This window comes from Ambystoma mexicanum, chromosome 6p, assembly GCF_040938575.1.
Source record: "Ambystoma mexicanum isolate Mex_15411 chromosome 6p, UKY_AmexF1_1, whole genome shotgun sequence".
NCBI lineage: Eukaryota > Metazoa > Chordata > Amphibia > Caudata > Ambystomatidae > Ambystoma > Ambystoma mexicanum.
The window spans coordinates 1380262118-1380283331 of record NC_090935.1 but is presented as its reverse complement, the minus strand read 5'-3'; the positions used below and the strand labels follow the sequence as shown (position 1 = coordinate 1380283331).

Here is a 21214-nt window from a genome sequence, read left to right as displayed (position 1 = left end):
TCCTGTTGCCCCCCACCCCCGCTCATGCCCTGTGTGTCTCTCTGCTGTTGCCCCCCACCCCCCGCTCATGCCCTGTGTCTCCCTGCTGTTGCCCCCCACCCCCGCTCATGCCCCGTGTCTCCCTGCTGTTGCCCCACCCCCTGCTCATGCCCCGTGTCTCTCTCTCCTGTTACCCCCTCTCATGCCCCGTGTCGCTCTCCTGTTACCCCCCACCCCCTCTCATGCCTTGTGTCTCTCTCCTGTTACCCCCCACTGCCTCTCATGCCCCTTGTCTCTCTCCTCCTGCCCCCCACCCCCTGATCATGCACCGTGTCTCCCTGCTGTTTCCCCCCACCCCCTCTCATGCCCCGTTTCTCTCTCCTGTTACCCCCACCCCCTCTCATGCCCTGTGTCTCTCTCCTGTTACCCCCCACCCCCCTCTCATGCCCCGTGTCTCTCTCCTGTTGCCCTCCACCCCTGGTCATGCCCCTTGTCTCCCTTCTGTTGCCCCCAGCCCCCGGTTATGCCCCGTGTCTCTCTGCTGTTGCCCCCACCCCCCAGTCATGCCCCGTGTCTCTCTCCTGTTACCCCCCACCCCCCTCTCATGCCCTGTGTCTCTCTCCTCTTGCCCCCCACCCCCCGATCATGCCCCGTGTCTCCCTGCTGTTTCCCCCCACCCCCCTCTCATGCCCCGTGTCTCTCTCCTGTTACCCCCACCCCCTCTCATGCCCTGTGTCTCTCTCCTGTTACACCCCACACCCTCTCATGCCCCGTGTCTCTCTCCTGTTGCCCCCCACCCCCGGTCATGCCCCGTATCTCCCTTCTGTTGCCCCCCACCCCCCGGTCATGCCTGTGTCTCTCTGCTGTTGCCCCCCACCCCCGGTCATGCCCCGTGTCTCTCTCCTGTTACCCCCCACCCCCCTCAAATGCCCGTGTCTCCCTCGTGTTCCCCCCACCCCCCGCTCATGCCCCGTGTCTCCCTGCTGTTGCCCCCTGCTCATGGCCTGTGTCTCTCTCATGTTACCCCCACCCCCCGCTCATGCCCCGTATCTCTCTCCTGTTGCCCCCCACCCCCCGGTCATGCCCCGTGTCTCCCTCCTGTTGCCCCCCACCCCCTGCTCATGCCCTGTGTCTCTCTTCTGTTACCCCCCACCCCCTCTCATGCTTAGTGTCTCCCTCGTTTTCCCCCCACCCCCCGCTCATGCCCCGTGTCTCCCTGCTGTTGCCCCCCACCCCCCGCTCATGCCCCGTGACTGTTTCCTGTTACCCCCCACCCCCCGCTCATGCCACGTGTCTCTCTCCTGTTGCCTCCCACCTCCCGGTCATGTCCCGTGTCTCCCTTCTGTTGCCCCACCACCCCCCGGTCATGTCCCGTGTCTCCCTGCTGTTGTCCTCCCACCCCCCTCTGATGCCCTGTGTCTCTCTCCTGTTACCCCCCACTCCCCTCTCATGCCCCGTGTCCCCCTGCTGTTGCCCCCCACCCCCCGCTCATGCCCCGTGTCTCACCTGTTCCACCCCACCCCCCGCTCATGCCGTGTCTCCCTCCTTTTCTCCCCCACCCCCGCTCATGCCCCGTGTTTTCCCTGTTCCCCCACCCCACGCTCATGCCCCGTGTATCCCCTGTTCTCCCCCACCCCCGCTCATACCCCGTGTCACCCTGCTGTTGCCCCCCACCCCCCTCTCATGCCCCGTGTCTCTCTCCTGTTACCCCCCACCCCCTCTCATGCCTCGTGTCTCTCTCCTGTTCCCCCCACCCACTGGTCATGCTTCGTGTCTCCCTGCTGTTGCCCCCCACCCCCCGCTCATGCCCCATGTCTCTCTCCTGTTACCCCCACCCCTGCTCATGCCCCGTGTCTCCCTGCTGTTGCCCCCCACTCATGCCCCGTGTCTCTCTCCTGTTACCCACCACCCCCCTCTCATGCCCGTGTCACTCTCCTGTTGCCCCCCAACCCCCGGTCATGCCCCCTGTCTCCCTGCTGTTGCCCCCCACCCCCCGCTCTTGCCCCATGTCTCCCTGTTGTTGCCCCCCACCCCCTGCTCATGCCCCGCGTCTCTCTCTCCTGTTACCCCCCACCCCCTCTCATGTCCCGTGTCTCTCTTCTGTTACCCTCCACCCCCTCTCATGCCCCGTGTCTCTCTCCTGTTGCCCCCATCCCCCGATCATGCCCCGTGTCTCCCTGCTGTTTCCCCCCACCACCCGCTCATGCCCCGTGTCTCTCTCCTGTTACCCCCACCCCCCTCTCATGCCCCATGTCTCTCTCCTGTTACCCCCATCCCCCTCTCATGCCCCGTCTCTCCCTCGTGTTCCCCCCACCCCCCGCTCATGCCCCGTGTCTCCCTCCTGTTCCCCACCACCCCCCGCTCATGCCCTGTTGTGTTCTCTTTATACACCCCGCCTTCCCTTTCCATGGTGGCCATCTTGGTAAAAGATTTTCCTTCCTGCACCGGGACGCCACAGGCGTCCCGGTTTGGGAAGAAAAATTATTTTTTTTACCACCTGGGGTTCTCACTTTGAGGACCTAAGATGCTAGTGGTCTTCATCTATTGAAAAGGATGTTATGGTGACGTTGCACTAATAAAAACCTATGAAATGCAGTAAAAAAAAATGGTGTTACAGGGACGTTATGGTTAAGTTGCACTAATAAAAACCTATGAAATTCAATGAAAAAACTTTGTTAAAGGGACGTTATGGTTAAGTTGCACTAATAAAAACCTATGAAATTCAATGAAAAAACTTTGTTAAAGGGACGTTATGGTTAAGTTGCGCTACTAAAAACCTATGAAATTCAGTGAAAAAACTTTGTTAAAGGGACGTTATGGTTCCAAGTAAAACCGAAAAACCCTTGAAATTCGCCAGTTATGGTAAGCTAAGCAACCATAACTCGCGCCACCACCGTGCACTGCTAAGACTAACACCCACGACATCAAAGATGACATCACAAATGTCATTGATGACATCACTGATGACATCACATGTCTGGCTCACTCTTTTTTCTTTTGCTGACATATCTAGGCCACATGGTTTTCTTCAGTAACAGTCAGAAACTAAAAAATGTATTTTATTTGTAGATGTATCCTTCAAGTAGGTTCTTACAGTAATTCCCTTAGAGTCCAGTCCCATTATATGAAACATATACATACGGGAAGACACAAGCTTGAAAGACAGCAAACCTTTTTGTGCATAAAGATAATCAATAGACTTATCAGCACTTTCTGATATTTCTGTTGTTTTTTTATGGCTGTACTTTCCCTGTATATGGTCATATTTGTATACATTGTACTCACACTACTTTCCTTAGGGTCCAATCACATCAAGTGATACATATACATAGGGTAAATAGCAGCTTTGAAACAGCAATCATTTATTTGCATGAAAATAATCAGTTAAATTATGAATTGTTTCTGCTACTATTTGTGCTTTTTCCTAACTTCACTTTCCCTGTATATACCCATATTGGTATGTGTTCTTGTCTCTTTGTGTTTTGTCTATAGTAATGCAATTATGTAATACATGGGTTTTATTAGCTACTTATTATATATTTCACAGTACACAAAAATCTATTAAGAAAACAATTATCATTTCATTATTCAACATATTAACATTACGAATATTATACCTTCATCTTGTACGCTGCACACAATGCTATGTTTCTGCATGAGTAGCTTAGTATACTAGATAGAACCCCATAATAGAATGCTATTTATATCAATGCATCCTTCAATGCACTAATTAGGGTATGATATTTATTGCAATGATCCTTGACACTTTTTTGCAACATTATAATAAGAATCCCTTGTACACATATTTCATGAAAAGTACATACATATGTGATGTCATCAGTGATGTCATCAATGACATTTGTGATGTCATCTTTGATGTCGTGGGTGTTAGTCTTAGCAGTGCACGGTGGTGGCGCGAGTTATGGTTGCTTAGCTTACCATAACTGGCGAATTTCAAGGGTTTTTCGGTTTTACTTGGAACCATAGCGTCCCTTTAACAAAGTTTTTTCACTGAATTTCATAAGTTTTTAGTAGCGCAACTTAACCATAACGTCCCTTTAACAAAGTTTGTTCACTGAATATATATATATATATATATATTTCTAAACCCCCTAAAAAATTTGATCGGTTTTCTCAGACGTTGTACTTTTCAACTGTGGAAAGGGTTGCTATCCCAGTACACTACGGATACAGCAATTGGTCCATGTTGCCTGTGGCGCGTGTGAAAATTGCTTGTGAAGCACGAAGCTGTCACCAGCGAGTGTACAGTCAGAGAGACCTTTTATTGTAAGAGTGCCTAGTGTCTCCAGCTGCAACAGAAATCAGCCATTTATGAAAACCTACAAGCACTTCATATACCAGTACACATGATGACAGTATCTTGTCAAGCCCTGAAAGGTGGGGCAGGCTGGTTTGTAGTGAATGTGGTAGGAAAACAGATTTCTGTAGTAGTAACTCAATGGAGCTTACCAGTTGCTGACTTGCTAATGATAATATTCTATTGCCTTTTGGGCAAGTATTCTTTTTCAGTCTTAACATTGTTATGTCAGGGTACGTTCAAAGGTTCCCAGGCCTTCACACAAAGTTCATCCATTTGCAAAGGTTTGTGGACTCTTCTACATGGTGCTGCCACCCTCCCATATGCTCTACCGCAAAGTGCAACCAGCTGCTTAAATTCGCAGAATTTCCCAGAGAGTACTGACACTTTCCATTGTAGGGATTCTCTGGGAGAGAACAGTTGAGGTCCCATGAGTGTGCCTCATTCCTTTCCTATATACATCCACCTACAGAAGAGAACTATAGAGTTGCAAAAGATGCCTCATTATGGCAGTTTCAATTGAGATGCAGTCAATTTTGTCCAGCTGAGAAGCACCAGGAAGTTCGTGCCTGCATGCCTAATCAGTGAGTTCCAGAGATTCTGCCCAAATGTGGGTGCTGCCATTGGCATGCTGCCTCCTACCACTTGTTGAGGGAACACTGACAGTATGGGTCTGCTGACACCCACATGTGTGTTTTCCACTGGCACACATTATGCAGGCTGGATGGGTGCAGGGATTGCAATCTACTTATAATGGTGTGCCTGATGGTGAAATGGAAGTTCAACCTTGCCATGGGTGGTACTAGCTCTGTCTTCCTGACCACTGCTGGGCACGCAGACCTCTGTTGGGTTAAGTGTTGGTGAAGGACTAATTTGCCCCATAAATCTTTTGGTGAATCTGACTCGTTATTGGCATTAAAAATAGGGTGTACCCCTTGATTCTCTGCTCCTACCTCACTTTCTTGTCGCAGCCATCCACCTTGAAAAATAACATCATACTCGTCACTCTTGACAGTCTCCCTTTGCAAGGTTGAAGTACTGCAATACCCAAGTCCACAAGGGATGTATGTAAGTGGCATGCCTCTGCTCCCTGCTCCATTGTCTCGAAGGACTCCTGTGTCTGCCATGCCCCTTCTTCAATAGCAGGTGCAGATTGTGACTCCTCCACTGTGCCCCCACACCCCTTATTCTTCAGGTGGGTAAACCGCCTGCTAGGACACCACCACAGTTTGGTGCTATCTCCTCAAATTCTTGCTCCTCTAGTATTTGTACCTCCTTTGCACCTTCGACCTACTGGGTCAAGTACATTTCCTCCTCTGAAATGGTCTCCACACAGACAAGGTCCATTTATGAAATGTCCTCTAGGGTGCTTACAGCAACTCCCCCTGGTGGCCAGTAGAGGAAAATGTCCAGGCCCTCTTCCTGCACTTCCACTACATCATGCCATCCTGCTCCACCACAGGTAGGGACTGCTCTGCCTCTGTGGGGGCCTCCACCAAAGATCATATCTCTCCTAGATCCTTAGCAGGCTCAACCACAGCTAATGTCTGCCCTGTCCCCACCCTGCATTCATGGTTAAGACCTTCTACAATGGCCCTGCCTCTGTTTAAACTACTCCCCCTTCGTATGAGGCCACCCCTGTGTCTCAGCCTGACATGCCAACTTGAAGCCAGGAAAGGCTTCATGGCTAATATTTGTGAGCGAGCACCAACAAACAGCATAGTATTCCTACCCTTCTGGTTGGTCATAGGAAATTTCCTCCTCCTAGTGTGAGGAAAAAGTCTGCTCCTCCTCTCCTACCAGCTTCTTCTCTTTCCAGCACTGCAAGCATGTCATTCCCCTCCTAATTCCTGACCATGACTGGAACTAAAGTCAAGAATGGAATCAGAGAGTGCAAACCAGAAATTCCCACAGAATCAATGAAACACACAGGGATCATTATGACCCTGGCGGTAGCCGTGCCGGTTAATACCGGCACAGTTGGTGCTGGAGTCATGAATTTTCCAGCGCCCGGGAATGGCCAATTACCAAGGCATTACAGCCCCGGCCGGCGGACCCAGTAATTGTTCATTCCCGGGCGCCGGAGAATATTACTCCCCATTCACATTTGAGTCCCAATGGACTCAATGGGAATGGGGAGGCCGGATGCACCGGCACCATTCATGAATTCATGAATGGTGCCGGTGCATCCGTCGAGTTCTGCTCGCGGGTGCTATTCCGCCAGCCAGGTTGACCTGTTGGGCTGAAATGCACTCGCTCGCAGAACTCGTAGTTTGCCAGTTCAGAAACAACAGTACCAGCAAGCTTACCGGTACCATTGTTTCCGGACTGGCAAACTTATAATGAGGCCCACAGAGAACCAACTGCACCCAAGGAACAAGTCACAACTCTAAACATCACTACAGTACTCCCATGTAACTAAAGATGCATGCAACAACAATGTTAAATCAAAACAACAAACTCATGGGAAGACAATAAAATGAAAGACACAGTGGAAAATTGAAAAAGAGAAAGCCAATTTTTTTGTATTTTACTATGTTTTTGGGGTGGGTAAAAGGGAGACTAAACTATTTGTATGATCTCATTTGTTTTTTCAAAAGAAACAATAGGGCAATACAAACATAGAAATACTCCCTTTTTTATTTGGGGGACTTTAATAAAACATAGACCAACAAAGGCTGGATGTAAAACAGCCCATTTAGCGCCCAACTCGTGATAGAGCCAGACCTTAAATGCAGGGGTAATAATACCGTTACCACCGCATTTGAGAGCTACAGCCCAGCTCGTGATGAGGCCCTTAATATTAAACAAAGTGGTACAAAACAACAACCAAACAACATCCCTCGAAACTACACAAAAAACAAATACCAACGGTCTCAAAACGTGTCAAAATGCTCTGAACACCTTCCAGTTGTAATCCTGTTCTGGTCTACTGCTTTTAGAAGATTGCAAAATCATTATCGTTTTATAGAGCCTCAAACATCACTAAGGTGATTCAAGGCCTCCCACTGGTTTAGTGAACTCGATGTCTAAACTCAAGATTTGATCTAAGGTTCTAGGTTCCTGACGGTAGCCATGAATCAATGGGAGACTTGGGAATCTGCAGCAAGATTCATCCTGGGATTTGCCCATGCCAAAATCTCATCAGTACATTTCTGAGATAGGGGGAATCTCTCTGATGATATTTGAGGTTCTCAAGGACACCCATAGAAAGTTCATCCAAGGAAGTTCATCCAGGCCAAATAATGACTACACCTGATGTGTGAGAATTTGATTGGCCTGGGCCGGCTGCAATTGACCATATGCAACTCTACTGTCATATGAAGGGGGTTCCCCTGGCTTATATAAGTGCTGCTGCCTGTCATATTATGGCCTCTCTTATGGCATAACAAGGCAATAACTGAGCTTAAATATTATTGGCAACTAAAATGTTATTCTGTCTGAAGTATTGTATATATATTATGTTATTTAAGCTTTTTTTTAATCTGCTCCATCACTACTTCTGATGTCAGTATCTTTAAGTGTCATGAAATCTGACTTGTACAATATTGTTTATTGCACAAATAAGATTCCATATAACAAGTACAGTGCAATTCATAAACATTCATAGTGCAATAAAAGTTAGGAAATAAAGATGATTATAATGAACACAAGTCCATTATCAGCTTTCTTTCCTAACATGCAAGGAAGCGGGACAAAAAACTAAACAATTTAACAAATCTTCACATCACTCTGAGCCCAGTAAACAATTTTGTTTGGCCAGAAAGTATGACATTTCTGCAATTATTGCTCTTATTGGAATGCAATGTAAATGTGCCCACGTAACTACGCACTGGTCAGATAACTTCTCACTCCATAAAAGGTCACCCTGAATCGTATTAGCTGCCAATAAGATAAATCTATGATTAAAAGGTTTTAGAATGTCTGTATTCCCTCTATTATCTTCAACCAAATATTTCAAACGTGATTAGAGATCTTTATGCCTAATCTATTTAAAAATTGATGTAGAAAGGAAATACAATTGAGAATTCATTTGTGTTACAAAGCGTTAAGCATGGTTGAAGCATGGATTCATTAGAGCACCCCTCGATAAAATGTTAACAATAATACATTGGGTCAAGACTGCCATGGGAATAGACCATAGATGTAACCAATGAAACATGGGCTCGAGTGACATCTCATCCTCCAAGTAGGTCTGACTCAATTCAGTGTTGACTGCATGATTGGAGGCAAATCTTGGCAGCCCTAGCAATTTCTTGAATACATTGTTCTCCAAGGTTTGTAGCAAAGAAATGTTCATGAAACCCCATAAAGCAGCACCACATTTGGGCATAGCTTTTGATTTAATTATTGAACCTGGAGGATCATGTTTAATGCCTGAGCCGTACACTTTTTCAAGAAACGTGACCCTCCGCCCATTGCTAGATTCATCCTCAAAGCCTTTTTCTTTATATGGTAGCCTCCGGCTACATTCTGGTGAACTGACACACATGAAAATTCAGGCTTTATTTCTTCATTGGTGGTCTTTCCCAAAATTTGTTTTGGTTCATTTTGCTTTGGAGAAATCATTGCCACAGCAGTACTATTGCTAAAGACATTAACATTCTGGCATTATTGTTAGAAACAATTTTCCATGGATATTTGCATCTCATCACAAAGTTTCAGCCAATCATCCCTTGTCATAACACAGCAAAGCAGGCATAGCAGGCATACCAGCAGCAATCAGCCCTCTCACTGCAGCTGAAAGACTTCTTTGTGCCCATACTTCCTGGCTTTGTGAGACCTATTACATTTAGACATGAAAACATGAATGTCTGCTCTATACTAAACTGATATAGCCTCTCTAACAATACATCTACATATTCTTCTTCATTAACCCCCCCAGTCAGATTGAGACATGTGTGTGGAATCTTTGAACAGTTTCCTCAAGAAGTTGAATGGCACTTTCTGGAATTATCCTGTGTTTATAGAGTACCAATGCTTACAGGTAAAATTCACTGTAATGTTAATATTTTATTTTTTCACAGAAGACAGTGGGAGTTTATAAACCCGTGGTACACTAAGTCTGACTCCACCTCAGATGCCTGCCTAGGGCGAGATTCCTCGACCCGCTTGAATATGCTGTCGCGTATTCTGCCCATTCTGGGACTTTGCATTGCTGCGTTTTAGAAGAATAAGTGCCCAATGGTTATTTCTCTACTAGGAAAGGTTGTAATATGCCATGCATGTTTCTCTTGCACCCATCTCTAATGGAATGATTCTCTCATCTTTCAGATGCCTGTGTTAAAGTCTATTGATGCTATGAAACCATCAAATTCATCAGGCCAGTTACCTCCAGGAAACACATTTGCTGACATAATGGCCTCAATGAACATGATACTGTGTGGTTCATCAGGCAAAACAGGAAGTGAAATGAGGAGCACATCTGTCAATAGCCGAACCAGTAACAATGTCTCCAGCACTGCAAGCAACGTCACTGGTAGGATTAGACACATTACTCTGTTTAACAATGGTTTTGATTCCAACCCTCATTTGCATTTTTTTTAAATTAATATTTGGTTCAAGCGCCAATGTACACGCAAGTGTCATCAACACACCAAGCAGGACACTGGGTCTGGACAAACATTCCTGCACAAACTTGAATCATCTAAATGTTATGTGATTCTTAAAAGAACTGCAGACACACATGTTGGAAAGTTTCTCTGAACTTCAGCCCCACAATGTAAAGAAAGGGGAACAAGTGGTTTGAGCTCCAAATCAGTCTTAAGCAGCCTCCAGAGAGGCAGCAGGTCATTGCTGGAGATAGGCTTAGGATTTTTGATGAATGTGTCAATAAATGTGATTGGTGATATAGTAGTTGTAGGGAGTAGGGACAAGAAAGGTAGTAAGATACTAGGACCCAGTCAGAGTGTGAATTTTAAGGATGGAAGGTGGGTAAAATATCTTTCAATGTCTATCTCTTGAAGTGATTGAAGAAGACACATGTGATAGGATGACACTTTGGAAGAGAAGCAGAAGCAATCGACCATCCCCAAGGCAGTGTTTGGTTGAGTCACACTCTCCTGAGTGTGGTGGAAGGAAGGAGCAGAGATGCAGGGTGAGTGAAGCACTAGTCCGTCCCTATCTCTTGAAGTGATTGAATGAGAAACGTCCCATCAGGTGACACATTAGAGTAGGAGAGGGAACAGCTAGGAATCCATGAGGGTAGATTGTGACAGTGCCATGCTTGCCTGGTTTTGCTAGGACAGAGCATCAGAGATTCAAGGAGGCAGGTGGCAAACAATCAGTTAATGTCACTTGAAGAGAATGGACAAGACAAACACCAGGGGAGCTATGAATACTCAGATCACCCTATTTTAGTGGATTCTTAAAGATACAGATTTCTAAACTTGTCGAGTGTTCAACCACTTGGCTTAAAGGGGTTCATTTTGTTGGAGTTCCTATTCAGTCTCTGGCAGCTAGCAGTGAGGCAAACCATAATTTATGGAGACATGCTTGGGGTATTTAGGGAAGGGAAAATGTAAATGAACTGCAAGGTGGATAGAGTAGTTGCAGTAAGAAAGGCAGGAAGAGGTAATGAGTGACTGTGAGTGAGTCAGAGAGTCAGATTTAGGGATGTGTTTGCTTACATTCTGGGATTTTGACTCAGTACAGAACACGAGATCCATCTCCATAGAATCCATGAGGCAAGTAGCACTTGAGGTGAGTGAATGAGAAACATGTCATTGGGTGACGCACATGAGGAGAAGCAGGAGGATCCAGGAATCCCTCAGGAATCCTCAGGGCAGCTAGTAAGTGAGTCACGCTTGCCTGATTTTGCTGGGGCAGATCAGTAGAGAATCAAGGTGGCAGGTTACATACCAGGCAGCATCTGATTCTTGAATTGAATGGACTAGACATGCACCACCAGTGCTAACCTGAGAGCAGAAGCAGGAGGAGTCAGGAATACTTGAGGGCAGAGTCATGCTCTCCTTCTTTTGCTGTGCAAGATCAGCAGAGTTTAGCGAGCTGGTTAACAGAAATGTGGGCATATTTGGAACAACAAGTCAGCACCCATTTGAGTCATAGTTGGCGACAGAGATGTTTGTGGCCCTTTCCTTCCTGCAGTAACAATTGTAGTGTGCTCTGGTGAATGCCAGGATTGGGAACAGCAGGCGTGACGTTCCCCCTGCTCCTACTTGGAAGAGAGACGAGTGTCACTCTATAATAGACTACTTAATTCTCTCCAAAAATCTGTTAGTACAATGGATGCATTTCTCCATCATTAATGGGCACCCAAGTGATAATGAGATCCTGGAAGCAGTTTTTGCTCAACCAACAGAAACTGGGGAGGAGTCATATCCACATAGGTACGATGTTCTTTCATCGTCAGGCATTTCAAAGCCTGCAGTTTAAACGTGTTTGACAGTTCATCGAATTTTTGGGGGGTTGGGAAAGGGCAGATAAGTGGTTGGGGGGGTTGGGTATAGTTAAAATAGGTGCATGAGGGGGGATTTGATGAGCTGTCAAACATGTTTAAATTGCAGGCTTTGAAATGCCTGATAATGAAAGAACATCGTACCCATGTGGATATAATTCCTCCTCAGTTTCTGTTGGTTGAGCAAAAACTGCTTCCAGGATCTCATTATCACTTAGGTGCCCAATAATGATGGAGAAATGCATGCATTGTTCAGACAGATTTTTGGAGAGAAATAAGTAGAAATAAGTAGTCAATTTCAGAGAGGTGGAAGGGATCTCATCAATTGTCTCAATTATACAACTAATTCACTGAATGAAAATGATTTAAAAATATTCTGTGATCCAAAAAAATTAGTTTCTCTGAGATTCAAATCGGCCGTGTAAGGAGGCTAAAAAAATCAGTGTTAATCAAAACCATTGTTTTGATGAAAGAACAAGGGCGAAAAAAGGGAATTGAGGAAGGCTTTGATGGTGCTGAAAAGAAACAAAAATGTCAAGCACGATTATTTGAGGGATGTTAGAACCTTAAAAAATAATTATAGAAACTGGTCCAAATCCAATAAGCACCATTGAACAAGATGGGGAATTAATGTTGAAAGCAATGACTCAGAAAAGTTTGCACAACTTTTGGTCAATAATCGACTCAATATATCCCAGAGCACCATACAAGATGGGGTCATTCAAGAAAAAGTATGGGTAGAGCACTTCCTAAAACTTTACGGAGAAGTGAAGGCTCTGAAGGGCCTATCCATTACAGTGGTAGCCTGGGAGCTCAATGTCAAGCAAGACGAGATACGAGCATTAATAAAAAAATCTTCAGCCTCTAGAGCCATAAGCCCAAATGGTTTGAGTAATCAGATCTTAAAATCTGATCTTGATCTCTGGTTGCATTTGCTGGCTGTTCTCTTTACAGAGATAATAAGCAGTAAACAACTTCCTGAGTCATGGAGAAGGGCTATCGTCATACCCCTTTTTTAAAAGGGGGACCGCTCGGCTCCTTCAAACTACCATCCAATCTCTCTCTCTTAGGCGCTGATGGAAAGATATTTGCAGGCCTGGCTCTTAAAGATCGCGAGAAGTGGGCAGAATTGAAGGGAATCCTGTCCAAACATCAGGTTTCTGTAGAGGTCGCTGGACTTCATTAACTGGACTAGTATTGAGCAGAGTTTGTAGCGGGTCATTCTGTAAAGGAGGGCACCCACTATATAGGGATTTGATTGACCCATCACAAGCATTTGATACCATTAATAGAGAACATCTTTGGGACAACCTTAGAAGGTGGGGTTTACCTGAAAATCTACTCACCATATTAGTCGAACTGCATAAGGACTCGCAATTACAAATAAGGTTGGACAAAACAGGAAAACTGTCTCGAGCCATTAGTATAGATAGGGGGGTGAGACAGGGTTGCATTGTCGCCCCCTTTCTCTTTAATCTTTACCTATCTGATCGAGAAAAGTGCTTGGAAGACTTGGTGTCGGCTAGTCCAAAGATTGGGAAAGCTAAAATAAATTGGACAGCCAATGCGGACGATATTGTTTTACTTGATTATACCCAGATCGGTCTTCAATGAATATTGAATGCGCTTGAAGAATATGCTAGGCTAAATGACCTAAGGATGAACCCCCTTCAGTCAAAAATTCTGTTTTCAACGTCAGCTTAAAATCACCAAGCATATTTCTTCGTGTATGGATGATCAAATTATTCAGATCACTAAAGAAGTTACATACTTGAGCTCTGCAGTCAGATCTTTTTACACTAAAGTACATGTGACAGCAATCATACTTCAATTAGGCTCAAACATGAAAAAAATCATGAATATGTTTTGTAAGTTCTCTCTCTCCCCAGTCATCAGATATTATATTGGTAAGGTAACACCTTCATTATTATTTGGTTTACATGCAAATCCCCAGTTGTAGTTATTAGATTGGGAGAGACTGGAGGGTAAATTATGGAAGCATGCTCTTCTTCTTCCAGACTGCGTACCAATAGCCAGCTTTAGGTACTAACTAGGCTTACAGTCCATGAAAGTGTGGATGCAATGAGATGATTATCTCTGTATAGATTAATTTTGGTTCACCCTCATCTGTCACTGTATGAAGATGTTTCCTTTGCTTTGCAGGGTGATTTGAACCAATTTAAATAACTTAGTCGGTGTTCCTAAAGATTTTGACAGAATGCGATTGTTTGGAATTGGACTTTATTCATAATCCTACGAAAGTAAAGGATAACATAAAAAGGGCTGATTGTATTGGAACAATAGCGCTCTTCAATGGTGTATCCATCACTGACCTGTATTGATAAACCAAGAGCCTGGCTCCCTATGCATTTGAGGACATTTACGGACCCAACCTCTAGGTCTGAGTTGTTTTGATTTCATTTCAATCTTCGGCCTACCCGTGAAATTCTATATAACTGACAAAAAGAGGAAATTGGGAAAAAAATATGCAATTTATGCGAGGGCTCCAGTCCTCAGTATTTTGTGTGGGGACCTTAGAAAGGAGTCTGTTTAGGTTGTGACATTTTGTAAACAATGACTGGTGGTTAGAAATCGAATGTATCTGGGAAAGGCTAGCCTCAGGTAATGAAACTTCATTGATAATTGAAATTGTGAGATTGTTCAAAGATTTGAATCTGGTTGGAGTTTATTCATGACCAAGTTGCTGAAACTTGACTGCAATGTATCAGTGTGATAACCAACATTCAATTAGATTTTGGAATGAGTTTATAGATTTGATTCTATTGTAACTGAGATGAAGGATAAGATTGATAATGAGGCAATATGTATGGAATATTCTTTAGATTTGTTTCTTTTTATGCTGACAGATATAGTTTTTATACTTGTTTAAATGTATTGTATGGTCTGAAATATCGTGTTTTGTGAAAAGTCTAATTTTGTTTACCAAGACACAATACATAAAAAAAAAAAATACATGAATATCAGAATTTCATGTGGTCAATTGAAGATATTCTCCATCCATCTCATGTTACACAACTCATTTCAAGTCACTCTAGGGTACTTGGAGAAGTACAAGGAAATGCATTTGTATTGCATCACAATGATCATCATCCATTGAGACTGATAGAGAAAGCTGAACTTTCAGTTCTGTCCATTGTCAAAAGAGCAGAAGGTGGAGGTGGCTTGCCATATTTACTGAAGATGAGTGTAGAACAACATGTGGAGTGCTTGAACCTTAGAGGAAAATGAAAGTCCCAGGTTTCCCTCCCCACCACCCACATCCACTATTTTAAAATGTATTTTATTAGGTTTATTGGTAGAATATACCATTAACCATTACATACATAGATATAAACTGTTTCGCAGGAGAAACAAAACTGATAATTAATCATTTTTAAACAGAAATAGCACTGGAATATAGATCAATAAAAGCAATTATTCAGTCAATTAGATATCAAAATCATCCAGTAATAGGTCAGATAGTAATGACGATAATATGATGGGTGAGGATAATGACTAAAAAGGCTATGATCTAACAGAGTCCACACAGGGACAAGCATTGCTGATGGAAAGCACCAGTAATGAGGAAGACGAGAATAACACTACAGATGAAGAGGCTGTAGTATTTATAATTGAGTGTGCCTATCCCCTCATACACTCTCCTTGTAAAACAACTTTCCTGTTACAGATAAGGAAACACATCACATCATTATGAGGCATTCAGATTATCACCAGGAACACCCCTGCCAACACTATGAAGCCATTGTAAGCCCAGTATGTGTGTTAGCACACAGGGAAAGTCAAAGGTGTGACAGCAATTAACAGAGAATGAACAGCAACTGAATATGGCCACTTGCACGTTTTGCCAGAAAACAGAGCTTCAGGGGATGGCATGGAACTAGTTGAATAACACAAGGATGTGATCATATATGTATTGCAATATGCACAGGCATTGGAAGAAGTCAAAAGATATGAGGTGCATCCCTCCACATACCAACACAGAAGCAGCTTACCTTCATCAGTCCAAACAATTACCCTTCTGAAATTATGGCAGCTTTGTCAATGCTTGGATTGGGTCTCCAAACACTACCCCATGCAACCCAGTGGTGCATAGCACTTATCCCTATTTTGTTGGAAGTGTGTCAGCATGGCCAGAAATATTCAAAGTCCCATGAAAGACAGCACCTGTTCAAAGTATACCTGGACATAAGGTTGCCAAGAGAACACTTGCCCTACTTTTCTGGAAAACATTATTTCCCAGCTAATGCTTTCTCTCTCGCAAAGCGGTACCAAAATTGTACAACAAGGTTATGGCTTCAGTAGGGTGGGCACTACAGCAGTCTGTGGGGTAAGATTTCCATGTTGCATAGACATGTGGACCAGTGGTCAGAGCATTCACTGCATGGATGTTACAGCAAATTGGATGGCCTTTTATTGATCTAACAGCCAAATGTGGCCCCTGAGTAACTCATGAGGAAAGCATGCTATGTAGTTTGGCACCGGGGAAAGGTGTGCTTGCAAGGGATTCAGGGAAGAATTTACAGGAGAGTTGACATCTAGAAGTGATGGAGGATGTGGATATAGCATGGCTAGGCCTAGTAATTTCTCATTGAGGTTTGCTGCAGCAGACAATAAATCAAATGTCCCCGGTCCCTCAGGTATTGAGTTCCCAGAACCCCCTAGTCTAACATGTGGAGGAAAATGGCCAACGGGGATGACTTTGCTCCAGCCGCTGCCTGATGTGCCAACCCACGAGTGGTTTGAGATAGTTTCCGTAGGCCAGCTAGATTCAATGCTATACCACGGTTTTGCGTTTACTCGGCCCCGTGGAGAGAGCCTTAGACTTACCGCTCCCCGGCCCCTGGCAAAACAAGTAATCGGACTCAGACAGGCAAGAAATCACACTTAGACCATTAGGTATGGTAAAACATGTAAATGACTAATTGTAGGCCCTTTATTCACACCTTATATATGTGAGCACATCAAACACAAAATACACATATAGTCAATTATATAGAAACATGGAAAAAGAGTTCATCACGCTTAATAATGTAGCAGAAGACACCTTCATCTTGGCCCATAGAACACTGCTTAGTCCCAGAGCAGGTAGGCAAAGGGATCACGTGCAATAATGGGGTCTGGAGCAGAGCGTACTCCTTCTCAGCAGTACTGCATCACCCTGGGGGGTCCAGAGTCTAACTGTCTTGTCAGAGGAAAAACCTCTTCTCTTTATGTGCGCATGACCCAGCCCTTCTTAGTTATGACTGCCCTTGGCCGAAGAGCAGATCACAAGTGGAAGGGAGCAAAAAGTAGAAAAAACCAGCTGAAAGTGGAAAAAACCAGCTTCCCTCTCCTTGCATTCTCCCAGGACCCCTTATCACGCACCTGCATTGTGCTCCGACTGCCTCTCTGGCTCGTCCTTTGGTGGACAATACAATAACTATTTTCTACAGTAAGTCCACTCAGCAACAATATTTATGTGTCCTTGCTTTGCCTTCGCTGCCGGGATGCGTGTTTACGCTGCTGAGCCCACGAAAAATGTAGACTTTCATTACAGTGATATGAGATGAATGTCCAAGATGGCTGCACACCGGCACCATGTTGTTTTAGCTCGTATTTCGCATAAAGATTACAACCACAGCATAGCTCTAGAAGAAGACTGGGCAAACTTTGGGCCCAACAAAACATATACCTTTGTTCAAGAAAGAGTAGAACTGACAACTGGGCAAGCATACATCTGTTGTAAGTTTCAACTGTAGGAGGTGACCCTGGAAGAACTTAAACCATACTTCAGACAACATTTGTACAGCCTCACTCTGTGTCACAGGAAAGACATGGGAGAGAGACAAACAGGGCTTTGATTGTGGCATCGACTTGACCTACACATCCAAGCACAGCCCATCCCTGGAGAGATGGCAGGGAGCCCACAGGTTCATCAGTTGCAGTAAGAAGGGCAGCCTCAATTCAGAGACAGGCTGCTGCATGTTCCTCATCCTGTGCGATTACAAGATCGCGGTGAACGCCACAATGACATTCAACACTTTGGGGGAGCCACTTGGGGACAATTTGGTCTGGATCTCAGGTAACCAATTACAGGGTACTATGGACCCCATAAAAAGAAACAGTTTAAATGGGGAGAGAATGAGACAACTCCATAGTTTTAATGAATTAAAAAATCCACCTTTGGATAACCAATAGGGAGACCAGCCCCTTTGGGAGAACTATACAGCTGGTGAGAAAATATATGGTTAAGGAGAGGAAAAGGAGAATCCCTAGTGATGCAATTAGGATCAGCATCAGTTTCCTTCATACAAAGGGAACAGGGGCCTATTGAGATAAGGAGAAACATCCAGGCATGGCAGAAGGCACATACATGGTCCAGAGGTCTTGATACAAATGCAGACTACACGTGAGGGGTGAGCCAGAAGGAAGTTCACCCTGTGGGACCTTAGAAAACTCTGGCAGAGCACTAGAATATATTAGCCAACAACCTGCTGTGGGAAGGGCTGGCAAGAGAGGAACAAGTAGAAGCATACCTAATCCTCTTGAAGGAGCTCAGGGGACACCATCCTAACCCTGCACCAGCAGACCCAAGAGTGAAGGGAGTGTGACCAACCCATGACAAGAGTCCCTGAAACATATTGTCTGCCTGACAGAGGAACTCATAAGCAGAGTGGGGGGGGGAAATCCCTATGAGCAACAAGTACAGATTGAGTTATAGGATGAGACCTGTGAAACCCAAGGTATTTGAGGTTGCCCTTGAAACCCAAATTCTTTGAAGAGACATGTAAAACACAAGGGGCTTATGGAATCCAAGTTCTAGGACGTGACCTGTAAAGTGACCTGTGATGTGACCTGTGAAGTACAAGGTTTAGGAAGAGATCTATCAAACTATCTTGAAGTTTGAGCCTTGGAAGGAAGCCTGGAAGGAGATGTATTTGAGAAGACTTTTAATAACCTCTAAAGGACCAAGGTCTGAAAGAAGGCCCACTTTAATTTCTGCACCTGAGGTCCAAGCAGGGGTCCATTATTAACACTGTAATGTAAAGTCTGTAAATAAACCATCTGTGAATCCTGAAGCACACAGTGTGACCATAAGGTCAAAGGAGCTAAGCTCCATTAGGGACCAATGGAAAATGTGATAAGTCATGTACCCAAAGTCCAGAAGGAACCTAGAAAAGCCTGAAATAAGAGCCCCAAAAACCGATGAAAGCCAGAGGAATAAAAGAGGTCCGAAGAAGGAGAATCATCAGACAGACAGATGTCTGAACATGTAAAGCAGACTACGAGTACCCAATATCAGAACTGCGATCAAAGATATTTTAAAGGAGAGCTTTCAGACTCTTGGAATATTTGCACTACTATTTTCCACAGCAGTAACAGAATATATCAATGGACACACACTTGAATTCTACTTTGCTCATGTGGGACAGGCAGTGGGAGAAGTGCAATAATATTCAACACCCAGAGCAGAGCTCTGATGGGACATTTCTAACAATGTGTCAGTGACAGAGACTCTGTATAGTTTGGCCTCTATTAATACCTTATAAGGGATTGGTTGTCAAAATGCATCCCTAAATGTGGATCTTCCGCTGATGTACCTGCTTCAGCTGAACCTGACTAACAATTTAAGTATGTGCCTTGGCAGTTGCCGATTCAACAAATTTGGTGATGGACCTTCTTTAAACCTTGCTCGGAGATCCTAGGCAGTTGGATTTAAACATGTATATTAATTTTATTATTGGGTACAGCAAATGATGTTTCAAGGCTCCACAAGACAAAAAGGAGGGTTGGGAGGGACAGGGATGAAGAGCAAAAAAAGGTCCTACTAGGCCTTGTGTCACTTAGGCCATGCAAGTGCAGTAACAGGAAGTGGAGGGGAGTGGGGAGTGGTGGGGATTGCCTGTCAGAGCGGAATGCGTTAATGCTAAAATGGGAAGGGAAGAGTGGAGAGTATGCAACTGGTGGAGGTTAGGGACGGAGGGGTCAAGAGAGCCCCTGGGATAGGCGAGTGCTCCAGGAGGCCAGGTGGACAAGTGCCAGGGGAAGCAGGGAGTTCATGGAATAAGGGTTCACATACTAAGTGTAAGGACGGGGCTGGATTGGGCTTAGTAGGGGTGTAGGGCGTGCCAGGCTAGAACAGGGGGAGGGAGCCTGGTAGGGCAAGTGCAGGTTTGGAGGTGGTCAGGGTGGAACAAAGTACTGGGGTAGACTAGGCGAGAAACCCAGCAATAAGTTGAGCACCTTCTAGATTCCTTTGTTCGCCCACATTTCAAAGTAAAAGTGGAAGCATTTCAGTATTGAGGTGTTAAACTTGCAGTAATCGAGGAGATACTGTGCAAGTGTGCATGGATGCTTTGCTCTAACTCTTGCAGCATCAATTGGAGAAGAATGGCAGGCATCATGAATGGATCCAGCCAGCCCAAATTTTGTCAAGTACACCAGCTATGTTATCCTCACAAATCACAGCATCAATAGACAATACAATGATGATGCTTGTTGAAAAATGTGTAAGTAGTGCAGGCACATCCTGAAGGAAGGATAATCTGTGAGTCTCAGGCATATTGAATACTGATGGGCTATTAACTGGAAGAGAGAGCAATCAGTCACAATGTCACAATGCTCCTGTATGCCTATTTAGTGAACACTTGACGCCTGGGAATGGATGATGACCCATTACAGTATTGGTACAGCAAGGGGTCCGGCTGACCAGTGGCTTGGTTCAAGGTGCTTTAGACTCAGATGTATTCCTTGTAACCCGGTAGAAACATTGGGCCCCATTACGACCCAGGCGGAGGACCATGGCGATATTAGCACCATGGTCCATGCCGGTGTCCGCCATGGCGGAATGGGGAATTACCACCCCATTCCGAGGTTGGGGGGGCGGTAATTCCCCATGCCGCCATGGCCCTTGCCCATTCCCATTTTTGCCCCATAGGGCTCAATGGGAATGGGGAAGGCGCTAAGTACGGTGCCGCAATTTGCGGCACCGTAATTAGCACCGAGGTCCCTTTGCGGCACCCTACTTTAACGGCTGGTCTACACCAGCCGTTAAGGTCGGGTCCCGCAAAGGGACCTCGTAATTAGGCGCTAATAGGTTAACGGCACCGCAGCCTTTTACGGCGCCGTTAACCCATTAGCGCCTGGGTCGTAATGAGGCCCATTGTAGTGTTCTCATGTTGACCAACTGACATTTACAAAAATAAGCAGCACCATAATTGGGGAAGACACAGGAAGAATATCTATCCACAGTCAACACACAAGGTAAGATGATGATGATGATGTTGTGAACGGAGGATACCACAGGGGCAACACGCTGGTTTTGGAAGCAACAGAGGTTTGAATCCAAGATCCGTGCTTAGAAACCAAACTCAGGTACGGTATTAGGCGTGTTATAAAAAAGAATTGAAATGAAATAAATAAATGTATTACCGAGCCCACATCAGGCACAATAAGGTGGAGGTGGGTTGTTTCACAGCACGTGTGGTTGGAAACGGATA

General features: G+C 45.0%; 1 protein-coding gene across 2 annotated transcripts in view; it reads left to right on the top strand.

The window, feature by feature from the left end:
* LOC138510440 (phospholipid-transporting ATPase ABCA1-like) overlaps positions 1-21214 on the top strand; it is a 2356352-nt gene that overhangs the window by 630398 nt on the left and 1704740 nt on the right. For both annotated transcript variants that reach the window (XM_069626098.1, XM_069626099.1), the window contains exon 9: positions 9572-9776. In XM_069626098.1, coding sequence (XP_069482199.1) covers positions 9572-9776 — 205 coding nt within the window. The remainder of the gene's footprint in view (positions 1-9571; positions 9777-21214) is intronic.